The following is a 17,316-nucleotide window of genomic DNA, read 5'->3' as shown; positions in this document are numbered from 1 at the left end:
GGATTTTGTGTGTTAGATAAGAAACTTATAGTAGAAACACAGAACTAAAATATCATCTTTATATTTTAGGCTTTTCTATCCCTACTGGGAAAGAAATAATAGAGACATTGTTTTAGTGTATATGAAGGCCTTATTAGAGAACGTATCAGAAATAAACTGAGAAAAAAAAAAATAAAAAAACTGAGAGTAGGCACCTAAATATATTTAAGTGTATTATATTAATATATTTAAAATATATTAAAATACAGCCACAATAAACACTCGTGAATATTGGTCTTGTCACTGTGCTAGGAGTTTAACATACTTTAACTCTAATCTTTAGAGCAACCCTATAGTTAGGTGTTTCTATCTACATTTATTTTATTTTTAAAACAAGGAAGCTGAAGCCAAGATAGGTTTAAGTGACACATGCAAGATAGCTTAGTAAGAGGAAGAGTCAAGATTTAAACACTTAATCTCTTAGGTTCCAAGAAGTTCATACTCTATCTTATAAGCACTACTTTGATGCTTTTCAGACTGGAGGTCACAATGCAGCAGTAGGTTAGGAAGTAATTTGATGAGAAGAAACCAGCTTTAAAAAACAAAAGAAAAATAGAGTGGAAAATATAAAAATGAGAATATATAACATATACTAAGGATATACATTTGCTTGTACTGGGTCATGATGTTAAATTTATTTCTTACTATGGTTCACAGTAATAAATTTGAAATATTATATACTATTCCATCTTACTTTGACATTATAAAGAAATAAATTTACATTTTAGCACCTCAATTCAATTTCATGAAGTCCTTATATTTTAAAATTTTATTTCCATATTCTCACATTCTATTAATAAACTACATTTTAAAACTATTTTATATAATTGTTCTTATCCATCTATGAATGTAAGGGTGGCCCTGTTTTATCTGGCCTATTCTAAGGGCCTCTCGTAAGGATCTAAGACAGTAACTGTGGCTCCTAGGTTCAAATAATGCCATGATGAAGCTAACATTTATCAAGCACTAACTGTGCCAAGCATTATTAACCATTTACACATATTGTCCCATTTAGTTTTCACAACAACCTATTTGCATAGGTTGTAAAGAGGAAATTGTGGCACAGAGGATAAGTAGGCTCCTTCAAGATCACACAGCTAATAAGTGGAGTTGGAATTTAAACCCAGTCATCTGACTCAAAAGCTTATGCTTTTAACTGCAACACTGTACTGCCTCTCAAAAGTTTGAAATTAATGTATTAACCAGGTTTCTGCCTCTGCTTAGTTTCTACAAGACACTTTGGCATCATATATCCCTTTGAGAAGAAGGAAGGTATGGAACTCTTTCTAGAAAATGTAGATACTCAATTTGCATATAAGTCTAAGGGGTTCGTAGATACTCCTTCCTCCTTCTCTTTAGGCAGATATCTTACCCATGGAGGCCAGGATAAATAAGAACCCTAGTCTAATTCCATCTAAGCACCATTGACTAATAGTTGTAAATTTATTAAAGTCAGTCATCTTTATTAAGTAAAGTCTATTTGACTTAGAACAGCAATGGTTTGGGTTTATATTCATAGCTTAGCTTGTAGATATGGAATTTAAAATAAGCCTGGAATATTTATCAAATATCAAACTGCTTTGCTATAAGTAATTGTATTTTAATTTTAAATGTCTTTTTTTTTTTTTCAGATTTTGTGTCATAAATACCTTATTGGAGTGTTGGCATATTTGACAGAACTGGCAATTTTTCAAATTGAGTGAGGCCTTGTGGGGACTATAAGTTATGGATTATATACCTTTTTCTCATTGACTATCTGCCTAATTGCTATGCTGAGGGGGACTGCAGGAGAAATGGGCATCTGTACATCTGTTTTCCTCACAGTGCCTTGGAGTTACCCAGATGAAAGCCAAGAAGGATCTAGAAGAACAAAGAAGGTGGTAGTGGATGAACCACAGCCAGGTGCTCGTGTAATATAGTCCTGGTCATCTGGGATGCCAGTCTGTAGAATATGCCGAGTTATTAATTTGTTGGCCATCTTTCTAAAAAATATGTAATGTTTTATTATGTGAAAATTTTTAGGATTCAAATGAGATACCTCTAATATTGAATATTTCTGATTTGCATCTTTAAAACCTTTAATCCCTAATTTTAAGCATTTTAGACTTGTAGTCAGAGAGAATTTCTATGTTCTATAGACATTTTCCTAGCATCATTTTGCTGTAGAGCGCCAGCAATCAAAATCCTCCCCAAAGGAAACTAAAGTTACTATACATTTTTTAAGCCACTAATATGCTTCTGTTTTTAATGCTGTTTAATTCTTATTGCAGTATTGAATTAAATATTCACTTTTAAAAGGAAGCCTTGTGTTTATCAGTGTTTTGGTGACAGATCTTTAATAAATATCTCAGGAATGGGAAGTCATAGGCTTTTTCTCTAGCACAAAGGTTACTCAACAACTGTATGGAATCATACAAATCGTAGAGTTGAAAGGCAGCTGTGAATCTTTTTTGAGGGCAGGAATTATATTATGTAATTTTCATGTCCCTAATTTTGTTTTAGCACAGTGCTTGCTAAATATCTGTAGATTAAGTGAATTAATTTTAACCAACTCTTACATTTTGCAGGTGAAAACTACAAAATTGCACAACTTAGATGTGCACAAGATGTTATATCTAAAACTCTTCTTTTTACTCACCGAGCAGAGGAAGATTTTGTTTTACTTTAGAAACAATGTTTTTTAAAATCTTCTTTGAAAGAAAATAACTATAATAGGCTGTGATTCAAAAACAAGGACTAACTTCTGGAATGGGGTATTATTTCACATATACTAGGCACAGCAGAAGTAGTGAAAAAAGCATGGGCTTTGGAATCAGCCATTGGAATGGACATTCATTGTCCTTTGGAATCAGACATTCATTCATTCAACTAAAATTAAGCTCCCACTGTCTACTCAGAATTGTATTGGGTAAAAAGAGATATAGTAGTGAAGATAAAAAAGATCCTTGTCTTGTGGAAATTATATTCTAGTAGAGGAAGGCAAAAGATAAATAATTTCAGATGGAGATAAATGCTATAAATAAGGCAGTGCAGTATGAAAAAGGGTGACTGGGATAGTGCCTACTTTATATACAGTTGTCAAAGAAGGTCTCTTTGAGGAAGTGACATTTGAGCTGAGTCCTGAATGATGAGAGGGAACCAGCTGTTTGAAGATCTGAGGAAGCATGTGCTAGGCAGGTGAAACTGCAAGAGCAAAGGCCTTGAGATAGGCAAGAGCAAGCTCTTATTTGAAGAGTAAAGGAAGTCTGTGTGGCTGGAGCATGGTAAGGGTGGAGTAGTATGAGATGAAACTAAAGAGATTGTGCAGGGACTGCCCTCGTGGTCCAGTGGCTGAGACTCTGTGCTTCCATTGCAGGGTCGTGGGTTCGATCCCTGGTGAGGGAACGAAGATCCCACATGCCATGTGGCCAAAATAATAGTAAGTAAATAAATAAAATTAAATTTAAAAAAAAGACTGTGCAGCAGAGACTTCTTCCATCGTGATAAGTCTCCCAATTTCTGGCTGGGCGTGTGGTTGCCCAGAATAAAGATGACATTTTCTAGCATTTCTCATAGGTAGGTACAGTCATATGACTAAGTTCTGACCCAATGGCATAAAAATGCCAGTGTCATGTAGAGCTTCTAGAAATCTTGTTAATAAACAGAGTAGGCCTTTACCCCTTGCCCTTATTCTTCTTCCAATTTTGCTGTTTGGAACACATAAAATGACTGGTACTCTAGTTGCTCTTTTAGGTCACTGGGATAAGGGTCAGGTCCTAGGGACAGCAGAGCATGGCCTGGAAGGAGTTTGTGCCCTGAGGACTTCTTGAAGCTGAACTCCAGTGCCAACCGGGATGTTCTTCCTCCAGACTTACGTATCAGAGATGTAAACTTCTATCTTGTTTAAGCTATTGTTACTTTGGTTCTCTTGCTCATAGTCAAACCTAATGCTAACTGATACAGAGAGGAAGAATCCACATCATCTAAGTTTTTACAGGTACTATGAAGAGACTGGATTTTATTCTAAATGCAATGGGGAACCACTGAAGTTTTATGCAGAAGAGTTATATGATCCAATTTGTATCTTACAAGATTTTATAAGATATGATGGAGAATGAGTTATAGGTGGACAAGAGTGGAAAAGGGAAAACAGGTAAAATGTTGTTAGAAATGGTACAACCTCATGGAGAAGTTAGCAATATCTAACAAAATTATGTGTGATTTACCCTTTGACTAGTAATCCCACTTCTGGGATTCTATCCCCAAAATTCACTAGCAAAAATATAAAGTGAAGCAGAAACGAGGCTATTTATTCCAACAGTATTTGTAACAGCAAGACTAAAAACAATCCAAATGCTCATCAGAGAGGGATTGGTTGAATAAATTATGGTATAGCTGCACAGTGAACTACTACTGTGTAATTATAAAAGGGTTTGAGGAAGATATATAATATTGCCATGGAGTTCTCTCTAGGATATATTGTTATGTGAAAGAGCAAGATGAGGATAGAGTGTATAGTATGCTATCTTTTATGGAAGGAATGGGGGTGGAATATGAGTATGTGTGTATATTTCCCTACAAAAACAATGGAAGGATAAACCAAAAACTAGTAAAAGTGATTGCTAATGGAATGATGGGAACCAACTGTGTAGAGGGGACAGGAATGAAAGTCAGGACTCATCTGAATGTTCCTTGTTTATAGTTTGGAACCATATAAGTGTTTTATGTAATTATGAAACAAAATTAGATCAAAAAGAAAAAGCAATCCTTAAAAACTGAAAACAAATGAACCTAACTATATTACGTTCAGACCATAATCACACAAAGAATCGTTTTTAGTATCTCTAAATCCTTGTATTTTGACTGTATATCATCAGTGGGCTATATCCTAGGAAAAGAAGAGCAACAAAGGAATCTTAAATTGCATTAAGTTATCTTATTTTTAATAATATTGGTATTGTTATTTTACCACTTTTCATGACAGGATAAAATATATGTGACTATAACAATGTTAGAAACCAAGATTTCTAACGTTGTAAGAGAAAAAAATATACAATTATAAAATCAAGTAAGTTAAGTAGAAACTCTGTAATATTAACTTTGAATTGGAAATATCGGAATGAACTCATTTATTTTTGAAATGCAAATTTTAATTTTGATGAAGCCCAATCTGTCAAATTTTTCCTTTTGTTTCTTGTACTTTGGGTGTTGTATCTAAGAAATCATTGCTTAGTTCAAGGTCCCGAAGATTTACTCCTGTGTTTTCTTCTAAGCATTTTATAATTTTAGCTCTTAAATTTAGATCTGTAATCCATTTTGAGTTAATTTTTATGTATGGTGTGAGGTAAGCATTCAGATTCATCATTTTGCATACAGATATTCATTTGTTCCAGCATCATTTGCTGAAAAGGCTGTCTTTTTCCCATTGAATTGTCTGTTACCTTTCTTAAAAATCAGTGGCCATAGATGTTTGGGTTTATTTCTGGACTCAATTCTATTTCATTGATATAAATGTCAGTCCTTACACCAGTACCACACTGTCTTGATTACTGTAGCTTTGTACTGTGTTTTGAAATCAGGAAGGTGAGTCTTTCAGCTTTGTCCTTTTTTCAAGATTGTTTTGACTCTTCTTGATTTTTTGCATTTTCATAAGAATTTTAGGATCAGTTGGTCAATCTTTGTAAAAAAGCTGGGATTTTGATAGTGATTGCCTTGAATCTGTAGATCAATTTAGAGAGTATTGCCCTCATAATGATACTAAGTCTTCCAGTCTATGAATGTGTGCTATCTTTCCATTTATTTAAATCTTTCAAAATTTTCTTCAACAATGTTTTATTGTTTTCAGTGTCCAAGTTTTGTACTTTCTTTTGTTAAGTTTATTTCTAAATTGTTTTTTATGCTATTGAGAATGGAATTGTTTCCTTAATTTCATTTTTGGATTGTTTGTTGCTAGTGTACAGAAATATAATTGATTTTGTATATTGCTCTTGTATCCTATGATCTTGCTGAACTTGTTTATTCTAGTAGCTTTTTCAGTGAATGCTGTCAGATATTCTATATATAAGATTCATGCCATTGAAAAAAGACAGTTTTACTTCTTAATTTCAATCTGGATGCCTTTTAGTTCTTTTTCTTGCCAAATTGCCATGGCTAGAATTGCCAGTTCAATGGCTGGTAGAGGTAGTGAGAATGTACAGTCTTATCTTGCACTTGATCTTAGTGGGAAAGTATATTTCACCATTAAATATGCTGTTAGCTGTAGGATTTTCATAGATGTCCTTTATAAGGTTAAAGATGTTCTTTTCTATTCCTAATTTGTTGAAGGTTTTTGTTTTTTTTTTGCAGTATGCGGGCTTCTCACTGTTGTGGCCTCTCCCATTGCGGAGCACAGGCTCCGGATGCGCAGGCTCAGTGGCCATGGCTCACGGGCCCAGCCGCTCCGCGGCATGTGGGATCCTCCCGGACCAGGGCACGGATCCACATCCCCTGCACTGGCAGGTGGACTCTCAACCACTGCGCCACCAGGGAAGCCCAGTTGAAGGTTTTTTTTGGTTTTGTTTTTCTTTTCTTTTTTCGCCGCACAGCTTGTGGATTCTTAGTTCCCTGAGCAGGGGTTGAACCCAGGCCCTGGCAGTGAAAGTGTTGAGTCCTAACCACTGGACCGCCAGGGAACTCTCCTGAAGGTTTTTATTATGAATAGATGTTGGATCTTGTTAAATTATTTTTCTGCATCTATTGGGATGATTCATGATTTTTTTTTTTTTTTTTACTTAAAGCCACACCTTTCACTTCTGGCTTCTGCACGTAAGGAGCTTGGAAGTCGCCACTCTGTCCTAACAGGTAAAGAGATCAACAGATGGAAAAATCAACTATTCTTGGGTCTGTAAGAAAGGGGAGGACACAGAACAAACTGCTGCCTCCATGATTGGAGAGACAAACAGGCCAATATGGGGAATCATGGCTTACAGGAGCAGTGGCTCATGAGCAGAAACCACTGCAGGAACCAGTGCCAGGGTTGGAAAACATGAATTACAATTGATGAATTGCTGGAGGCTCAGTGTGGATAAACCTGAGAATTAAGAACTCCAGGGGAACCTGGTCATAGGGGAGCCCTCACATTATTGTGAGATTTACCTCCAGGAGCTCAACCAGGTTCCTACAGCAAATATCAGAGAAAAATTCTCATGCTTCTGGTAGAGGGGAGGGAAAAAGAACAATTTTGAAATATACCAGAGCAGTTGGTTTTTCTTAACAAAGTCTGCCCTTAGGGGAGATTAGTTATGCAGAGCCTAACTAACCTGGGGAAAGGGAAATATCTAACACTAGCCTGCTCTAGCCATTCTGTCCACCTAAGTGGGGAGAAAAAACTGAGAAACTCTTGTGAAGTTCACAGTCCATAGGCATAGGCTCACTAAAAACCTGAGACCTAATCACAGGACTACAGAGCCCTTCTCTTCTCCCCATACCTCACTACCCCCTTACTAAAAGCCTATTTACAGCAGTTTTTTTTACCTGGTTCATCATGTCTGGCTATCAAGAAAAAAATTACAAGGCATATCAGAAGGCAAAAAAACCCCCCAAAAAACCAATTTGAAGGAACACATCAAGCAAGCATCAGAGCAAGACATGGCAGATGTTAGGATTATCAAACTGGGAATTTAAAACAACTATGATTAATATGTTAAGGGATCCAATGGATAAAGTATTTCCATGCAAGAACAGATGGGCAGTGTAAGCAGAGAAATGGAAATCCTAAGAAAGAACCAAAAAGAAATGCTAAAGATAATAAATACTGTAACAGTAATGAAGAATGCCTCTGGGGACATCCTGGTGGCTCAGTGGTTAAGAATCCGCCTCCCAATGCAGGGGACACAGGTTTGATCCCTGGTCCAGGAAGATCCTACATGCTGCAGAGCAACTAAGCCCGTGCGCCACAACTACTGAGCCTGCGCGCCCTAGAGCCCGTGCTCTGCAATAAGAGAAGCCACCGCAATGAGAAGCCCACGCACGGCAAAGAAGAGTAGCCCCTGCTCGCTGCAACTAGAGAAAACCTGTGCGCAGCAACAAAGACCCAACGTAGCCAAAAAGAAAAAAAAAAAAGAATGCCTTTGGTGGGCTTATTAGTAGATGACACAGCTGAGGAAAGAATCTCTGAGCTAGAAAATAATAGAATCCTTGAAAAGCAAAGAGAGCAAAGATTGAAGAAAGAAGCCCAAACAAACCAATAGCCAAGGTCTGTGGGACAACTGCAAAAGGTATAACATACAGTTGACTCTGAACAACATGGGTTTGAACTATGCTGGTTCACTTATACACAGATTTCTTTCAATAGTAAATACTATAGTACTATGTGATCCAAGTTTGGTTGAATCTGTAGATGTGGAACTGCAGATGCAGAGGAACCATGGATATGGAGGAATTGTGTGTATGGAGGGCCAACTATAATTATATATGGATTTTTGACTGTGTGGAGGGTTGGTGCCCCTAACCTGTGTTCAAGATTCAACTGTTAACACACAATGAGAATACCAGGAGAGAGAAAGTAACAGAAGAAGTATTGGAAACAATAATGACTGAGAATTTCTTCAAATTAATGCCAGACACCAAACCACAGATCAAGGGAGCTTAGAGAACTCCAAGCAGGATAAAAAAAAACAAAAAACAAAAAACTGTATTGAGGCATATAATATTCAATCTACAGAAAGTCAAAGATAAGGAAAAAATCCTGAAAGAAGCTAGAGGGAAGAAAACACCTTACCTATAGAGTAACAAAGATAAGAATTACATCTGACTTCTCCTCAGAAACTGTGCAAGCGAGAAGACTGTGGAGTGTTAAAAAAAAAACCCAGCAACCTAGAATTCTGTGAAATTATCTTTCAAAAGTGAAGGAAACACAAATATTTTCCTGGACAAGTGAAAGTTGGAATTTGTCATCAGTAGAACTTCCTTGCAAGAAATGTTAAAAGAAGTTCTTCAGAGAGAAGGAAAATAATATATGTCAGAAACTTGGATCTGTATGAAGTAATGAAGAACATCAAAGAAGGAATAAGTGAAGGTAAAGTAAAAAGTTTTATTTTTCTTATTCTTAATTGATATAACATGACAGTTCAAAATAATACAATATTTGATTATGTATGCTTATATATAATATACATAAGTATGTGTTTATATATAAATATATTACATAATATATACATATAAACATGTATTTATATATGTCTATATATAAGTGAAATGTATGACAACAATGATACAAGGGACATAATGGGCTGTCCAGGTATTACATATGTCCTTAAGAAGTATTTCTAAATATTATTTAATTTGAATATCTTTATAGAGAAATGTAAGTTTGACTGCTTCTTTTACAATGGGGTGATATACACATATACATAGAATAGAGACTAGAGAAGAATTTCCAAAAATGATTGAGCAAAGGAACAAAAAAGCAATTTAACCAAATGAGTAAATGGAAGGACAGGAAAAAAGCAAACTCCAAGGTATAATTGTAAACATAAAAAAAATGATAATTAGGGAAATTTTAATATGGACTGGGTATTAGATGATGTTAAGGAATTGTTAATTTTATCAGATGTGATAGTGTTATTATAAGTAGACCTTATATGTAAAAATTAAATATTCAAGTGTGAGTGAAATAACATGGTGCCTGGGATTTGCTTTAAAATACTCCAGTGATGGTGGGAGAAGTGAGAGTGGGAAGGAATAGATAAAACAAGATTAGCAAAGTATTAACAAAAATTGAAGCTGGATGGCGGGTACATGGGCATTTGTGGATTTGTTATATTCTTTTTTTTCATGTATTTGCTTCTCCCAGAGTGAGAGATGAGAGGGAGAGAAAGACACCCAATATGAAAGCAGGGTCTCATAACCTAATCTGGAAGTGACATACCATCACTTTTGTAGCATACAATTAGACTCACAGACCAGACCAACCTTAGCGCAGTGCAAGAGGGGATTACACAGAGATTAGAAGGCAGGGATCACTAGGGGCATCTTGGAACCTAGCCACCACACCCACACAGAAAAAAAGACTTGGGGAATAAACATCAGAAAAGAAAGCTAAGAGAGGAAACTATTGGCAATGAGGTCCTTTATGATGGTACCTGCCGGCTGCCTGCTTCTCCTGTCTAATTTCTGGACACTTGCCTTTTTTCATTTTATTCTCCTGATAAACCAAACTGCTTTGATTTCCCCAAACAGTCCATTTTGTCTCACTGACTTTATTCTGTATATCTTGCACATGCTACTCTGTCTGGAATGTCCTTTCCACTCTTGCTACTTAGCAAAACTACTCTGTCTTTCAAACCTTTTTCAGCCATAACTTCCTTTCTGATCACTCTTCCAGCCTATACCCCGCCAGACTATTTATTTATTTATTTGGCTGCGCCAGGTCTTACTTGCAGCATGCGGATTCTTAATTGTGGCATGCGGGATCTAGTTCCCTGACTAGGGATCTATATCTATCATCTATCTATCTATCTATCTATCATCATCTATCATCAAGCTAGATAGCTAGCTAGCTAATTTTTAAAATATTTATTCATTTATTTATTTGGCTGTGCTGGGTCTCAGTTGCCACGTGTAGGATCTTTAGTTGCAGCATGTGGGACCTAGTTCCCTGACCAGGGATCGAACCTGGGCCCCCTGCATTGGGAGCACAGAGTCTTAACACTGGATCACCAGGGAAGTCCCTATCTATCTATTTATTATAGGAACTGTTGCATGCAGTTCTGGAAGCTGAGCAGTCCCACAGTCTGCCTCTGCAAGCTGGAGAACGAGGAAAGACAGCAGTATAATGCAGTCCAAGTCTGAAGGCCTGAGAACTAGGAGCTCTGATGGTCGAGGGCAGGAAAAGATGGACATCCCAGCTCAAGAAGAGAGAGAGAATTCTGCCATCTTTTCCTCTTTTGTTCCATATGGCCCCAAACAGATTGGATGATGTCTGCCCATATTGGTGAGTGTGGAAATCTACTCAGTCTACTGAATCAAATGCTAAGATCTTCTAGAAACATCTTCACAGACACACCAAGAAAAAATGTTTTACCAGCTATTTGGGCATCCTTTAGGCAAGTCAACTTGACACATAAAATTAACTACCACAGTGGTCCATACAACTTTCACAAAATTCTCATTTTCTGTTGAAAGCTAGAATTTTATCGTTGATGATAAAATGCAGTCAGTTGTTTTCCTTGAAGTGACAGCCTCACTGTGTTCATTTTCCACAAAATGTTCACCACCACCTGAGTCTGAATAACTTTGTCTCTCAGTCATTCTTTCAAAAAGAAGTGGCTTGTTCAGCTTGCAACTCAAAACAATCACACAAAGATTTTTCTTGTGACAGTCACTCTTTTGGTATGCAGCAGCAATATTTCATATATCTAAGGGTTGAGATATCTTAGGTGAAATTGACTTTTTTTTTTGAACTGTAAGTGGATGGTGGTGAATATTATAACTAGTAGTACAGTTTGGTTCCACTGCCTTGAACTGTGCGAACACCTCAGCAACTTTATCTACCATTGTTTTTGCATCAAAAGTGCAAATGTCATCACAGTAAAAAAAAAAAAAAAAGGCAAAAAACTTCCTAGGATTACTAAGGAAAAAGCTTTGACTCATGGATACTATGAAAGAATCTTGAGTACTTCAGGGTTCACTTTGAGAGCCATTAATCAAACTCAAAGTTTGAAACTAAGCTTTTTTTCTTTTTTAATGTCTTTATTGGAGTATAATTGCTTTACAATGGTGTATTAGTTTCTGCTTTATAACAAAGTGAATCAGCTATATGTTTACATATATCCCCATATCTCCTCCTTCTTGCATCTCCCTCCCTCCACCCTCCCTATCCCACCCCTCTAGGTGGTCACAAAGCATCGAGCTGATCTCCCTGTGCTATGCAACTGCTTCCCACTAGCTATTTTACATTTGGTAGTATATATATGTCCATGCCACTCTCTCACTTCGTCCCAGCTAACTCTTCCCCCTCCCCATGTCCTCGAGTCTATTCCCTACATCTGCATCTTTATTCCTGTCCTGTCCCTACGTTCTTCAGAACCTTTTCTTTCTTTTTTTTTTCAGATTCCATATATATGTGTTAGCATACGGTATTTTTCTCTTTCTGACTTACTTTACTCTGTATGACAGTCTTTAGGTCCATCCACTGCACTACCAATAACTCAATTTCATTCTTTTTATGGCTGAGTAATAATCCATTGTATATATGTGCCACATCTTCTTTCTCCATTCATCTGTTGATGGACACTTAGGTTGCTTCCATGTCCTGGCTATTGTAAATAGAACTGCAATGAACATTGTGGTACATGACTCTTTTTGAATTATGCTTTTCTCAGGGTATATGACCAGTAGTGGGATTGCTGGGTCGTATGGTAGTTCTATTTTTAGTTTTTTAAGGAACCTCCATACTGTTCTCCATAGTGGCTGTATCAATTTACATTCCCACTAACAGTGCAAGAGGGTTCCCTTTGCTCCACACCCTCTCCAGGATTCATTGTTTGTAGATTTTGTGGTGATGTCCATTCTGACTGGTGAGAGGTGATACCTCATTGCAGTTTTGATTTGCATTTCTCTAATGATTAGTGATGTTGAGCATCCTTTCATGTGTTTGTTGGCAATCTGTATATCTTCTTTGGAGAAATGTCTATTTAGGTCTTCTGCCCATTTTTGGATTGGGTTGTTTGTTTTTTTGATATTCAGCTGCAAGAGCTGCTTGTAAATTTTGGAGATTAATCCTTTGTCAGTTGCTTCATTTGCAAATATTTTCTCCCATTCTGAGGGTTGTCTTTTTGTCTTGTTTATGGTTTCCTTTGCTGTGCAAAAGGTTTTAAGTTTCATTAGGTCCCTTTTGTTTATTTTTGTTTTTATTTCCATTTCTCTAGGAGGTGGGTCAACAAGGATCTTGCTGTGATTTATGTCATAGAGTGTTCTGCCTATGTTTTCCTCTAAGAATTTGTTAGTGTCTGGCCTTACATTTAGGTCTTTAATCCATTTGGAGTTTATTTTTGTGTATGGTGTTAGGGAGTGATCTAATCTCATACTTTTACATGTACCTGTCCAGTTTTCCCAGCACCACTTATTGAAGACGCTGTCTTTTCTCCATTGTATATTCTTGACTCCTTTTTCAAAAACAAGATGACCATATGTGAGTGGGTTTATTTCTGGGCTTTCTATCCTGTTCCATTGATCTATATTTCTGTTTTTGTGCTAGTACCATACTATCTTGATTACTGTAACTTTGTAGTATAGTCTGAAGTCCAGAAACCTGATTCCTCCGGCTCCATTTTTCTGTCTCAAGATTGCTTTGGCTATTCATATCTTTTGTGTTTCCTTACAAATTTTGAATTTTTTTGTTCTAGTTCTGAGAAAAATGCCATTGGTAGTTTGATAGGTATTGCACTGAATATGTAGATTGCTTTGGGTAGTATAGTCATTTTCACAATGTTGATTCTTCCCATCCAAGAACATGGTATATCTCTCCATCTGTTTGTGTCATCTTTAATTTCTTTCATCAGTGGCTTATAGTTTTCTGCATTATAGGTCTTTTATCTCCTTAGGTAGGTTTTTTCCTTGGTATTTTTTTTAACATCTTTATTAGAGTATAATTGCTTTACAATGGTGCGTCAGTTTCTGCTTTATAACAAAGTGAATCAGTTATACATATACATATGTCCCCATATCTCTTCCCTCTTGCATCTCCATCCCTCCCACCCTCCCTATCCCATCCCTCTAGGTGGTTACAAAGCACCGAGCTGATCTCCCTGTGCTATGCGGCTGCTTCCCATTAGCTATCTATTTTATGTTTGGTAGTGTATATACGTCCATGCCACTCTCTCACTTTGTCCTAGCTTACCCTTTCCCCTCCCCCTATCCTCAAGTTCATTCTGTAGTAGGTCTGCATCTTTTTTTTTTTTAATATCTTTATCGGAGTATAATTGCTTTACAATGGTGTGTTAGTTTCTGCTTTATAACAAAGTGAATCAGTTATACATATACATATGTTCCCATATCTCTTCCCTCTTGCATCTCCCTCCCTCCCACACTCCCTATCCCACCCCTCTAGGTGGTCACAAAGCACTGAGCTGATCTCCCTGTGCTATGCTGCTGCTTCCCACTAGCTATCTGTTTTACGTTTGGTAGTGTATATATGTCCATGCCACTCTCTCACTTTGTCACGGCTTACACTTTGCCCTCCCCATATCCTCAAGTCCATTCTCTAGTAGGTCTGTGTCTTTATTCCTGTCTTACCCCTAGGTTCTTCATGACATTTTTTTTTCTTAGATTCCATATATATGTGTTAGCATACGGTATTTGTCTTTCTCTTTCTGACTTACTTCACTCTGTATGACAGACTCTAGGTCCATCCACCTCACCACAAATAACTCAATTTCGTTTCTTTTTATGGCTGAGTAATATTCCATTGTATATATGTGCCACATCTTCTTTATCCATTCATCCGATGATGGACACTTAGGTTGCTTCCATCTCCTGGCTATTGTAAATAGAGCTGCAATGAACATTTTGGTACATGACTCTTTTTGAATTATGGTTTTCTCAGGGTATATGCCCAGTAGTGGGATTGCTGGGTCATATGGTAGTTCTATTTGTAGTTTTTTAAGGAACCTCCATACTGTTCTCCATAGTGGCTGTACCAATTCACATTCCCACCAGTAGTGCAAGAGTGTTCCCTTTTCTCCACACCCTCTCCAGCAGGTCTGCATCTTTATTCCCGTCTTGCCCCTATATTCCTTGGAATTTTATCCTTTTTGTTGCAATGATAAATGGGAGTGTTTCTTTAATTTCTCTTTCAGATTTTTCATCATTAGTGTATAGGAATGGAAGAGGTTTCTATGCATTAATTTTGTATCCTGCTACTTTACCAAATTCATTGATTAGCTCTAGTAGATTTCTAGTAGCATCTTTAGGATTCTCTATGTATAGTATCATGTTATCTGCAAACAGTGACAGCTTTACTTCTTCTTTCCCAATTTGGCTTCCTTTTATTTCTTTTTCTTCTCTGATTGCTGTGGCTAAAACTTCCAAAACTATGTTGAATAATAATGGTGAGAGTGGACATCCTTGTCTTGTTCCTGATCTTGGAGGAAATGGTTTCAGTTTTTCACTATTGAGAATGATGTTGGCCGTGGGTTTGTCACATATGGCCTTTATTATGTTGAGGTAAGTTCCCTCTATGCCTACTTTTTGGAGGGTTTTTTTTGTGTGTGTGTGGTACGCGGGCCTCTCACTGTTGTGGCCTCTATTGTTGCGGAGCACAGGCTCCAGACGCGCAGGCCCAGCGGCCATGGCTCACGGGCCCAGCCGCTCTGCGGCATGTGGGATCTTCCCGGACCGGGGCACGAACCTGTGTCCCCTGCATCGGCAGGCAGAGTCTCAACCACTGCGCCACCAGGGAAGCCCTCTGGAGGGTTTTTATCATAAATGGGTGTTGAATTTTGTTGAAAACTTTTTCTGCATTTGTTGAAATAATCATATGGTTTTTCTCCTTCAAGTTGTTAATATGTTTTATCACATTGATTGATTTGCATATATTGAAGAATCCTTGCATCCCTGGGGTAAACCCCACTTGATCATGGTGTATGATCCTTTTAAGGTGCTGTTGGACTCTGTTTGCTAGTATTTTGTTTAGGATTTTTGCATCTATGTTTATCAGTGATATTGGCCTGTAGTTTTCTTTCTTTGTAACATCTTTGTCTAGTTTCGGTATCAGGGTGATGGTGGCCTTGTAGAATGAGTTTGGGAGTGTTCCTCCCTCTGCTATATTTTGGAAGAGTTTGAGAAGGTTAGGTGTTAGCTCTTCTCTAAATGTTTGATAGAATTCACCTGTGAAGCCATCTGGTCCTGGGCTTTTGTTTGTTGGAAGATTTTTTAAAAAAATTTTTATTTTATTTATTTTTCTGGCTGCGTTGGGTCTTCGTTGCCGAGCACTGGTTCTTCTCTAGTTGTGGAGAGTGGGGGCTACTGTTCGTTGGGTTGTGCGGGTTTCTTATTGCGTTGGCTTCTCTTGTTGCGGAGCACGGGCTCTAGGCTCACAGGCTTCAGTAGTTGTGGTACGTGGGCTCAGTAGTTGTGGCTCCCGGGCTCTAGAGCACAGGCTCAGTAGTTGTGGTGCACGGGCTTAGTTGCTCCACGGCATGTGGAATCTTCCCAGACCAGGACTCAAACCCGTGTCCCCTGCATTGGCAGGCGAATTCTTAACCACTGTGCCACCAGGGAAGCCCTCCTTTTTCATTTCTAATTCTATTGATTTGAGTCTTCTCCCTTTTTTTCTTGATGAGTCTGGCTAATGGTTTATCAATTTTGTGTATCTTCTTAAAGAAACAGCTTTTAGTTTTATTGATCTTTGCTATTGTTTTCTTCATTTCTTTTTCATTTATTTCTGATCTCATCTTTATGATTTCTTTCCTGCTGCTAAATTCGGGCTTTTTTGTTCTTCTTTCTCTTGCTTTAGGTGTAAGTTTAGGTTGTTTATTTGAGTTGTTTGTTGTTTCTTGACATAGCGTTGTATTGCTATCAACTTCCCTCTTAGAACTGCTTTTGCTGCATCCCGTAGGTTTTGGGTTGTCGTGTTTTCATTGTCATTTCTTTCTAGGTATTTTTTAATTTCCTCTTTGATTTCTTCAGTGATCTCTTGGTTATTTAGTAGTGTATTCTTTAGCCTCCATGCATTTGTATTTTTTACAGACTTTTTCCTGTAATTCATGTCTAGTCTCATAGCGTTGTTGTCGGAAAAGATACTTGATACGATTTCAATTTTCCTGAATATTCCAAGGCTTGATTTGTGACCAAAGATATGATCTATCTTGGAGAATGTTCCATGAGCACTTGAGAAGAAAGTGTATTCTGTTATTTTTGGATGGAATGTCCTATAAATATCAATTAAGGACATCTTGTTTAATGTCTCATTTGAAGCTTGTGTTTCCTTATTTATTTTCATTTTGGATGATCTGTCCATTGGTGAAAGTGGGGTGTTAAAGTCCCCTACTATGATTGTGTTACCGTCGATTTCCCCTTTTATTGCTGTTAGCATTTGCCTTATGTATTGAGGTGCTCCTGTGTTGGGTGTGTAAAGATTTACGCTTGTTATATCTTCTTCTTGGATTGATCCCTTGATCATTATGTAGTGTCCTTCTTTGTCTCTTGTAATAATATTTATTTTAAAGTCTATTTTATCTGATATGAGAATTGCTACTCCAGCTTTCTTTTGATTTCCATTTGCATGGAATATCTTTTTCCATACCCTCACTTTCAGTC

The 17,316-nt window shown here is 37.3% G+C and overlaps 1 protein-coding gene across 3 annotated transcripts in view; it reads left to right on the top strand.

Moving 5' to 3' along the window:
• The window catches only part of CENPL (centromere protein L), a 42,954-nt gene that overhangs the window by 15,074 nt on the left and 10,564 nt on the right, over positions 1-17,316 (top strand). The window contains exons 5-8 of one of the 3 annotated variants that reach the window (XR_010941219.1): positions 1,671-1,941; positions 3,395-3,457; positions 6,795-9,073; positions 10,749-10,990. Coding sequence is in view for 1 of the 3 variants with exons in the window: in XM_067728690.1 (XP_067584791.1) it covers positions 1,671-1,742 (72 nt within the window). In the remaining 2 variants the exon portion in view is untranslated. The other 2 variants (XR_010941218.1, XM_067728690.1) reach the window with 2 other exon arrangements.

Source organism: Pseudorca crassidens, chromosome 2, assembly GCF_039906515.1.
Source record: "Pseudorca crassidens isolate mPseCra1 chromosome 2, mPseCra1.hap1, whole genome shotgun sequence".
Classification (NCBI taxonomy): Eukaryota; Metazoa; Chordata; class Mammalia; order Artiodactyla; family Delphinidae; genus Pseudorca; species Pseudorca crassidens.
Note: the sequence above shows the minus strand (reverse complement) of the source record. Positions and strands in the feature narration are given on the sequence as shown.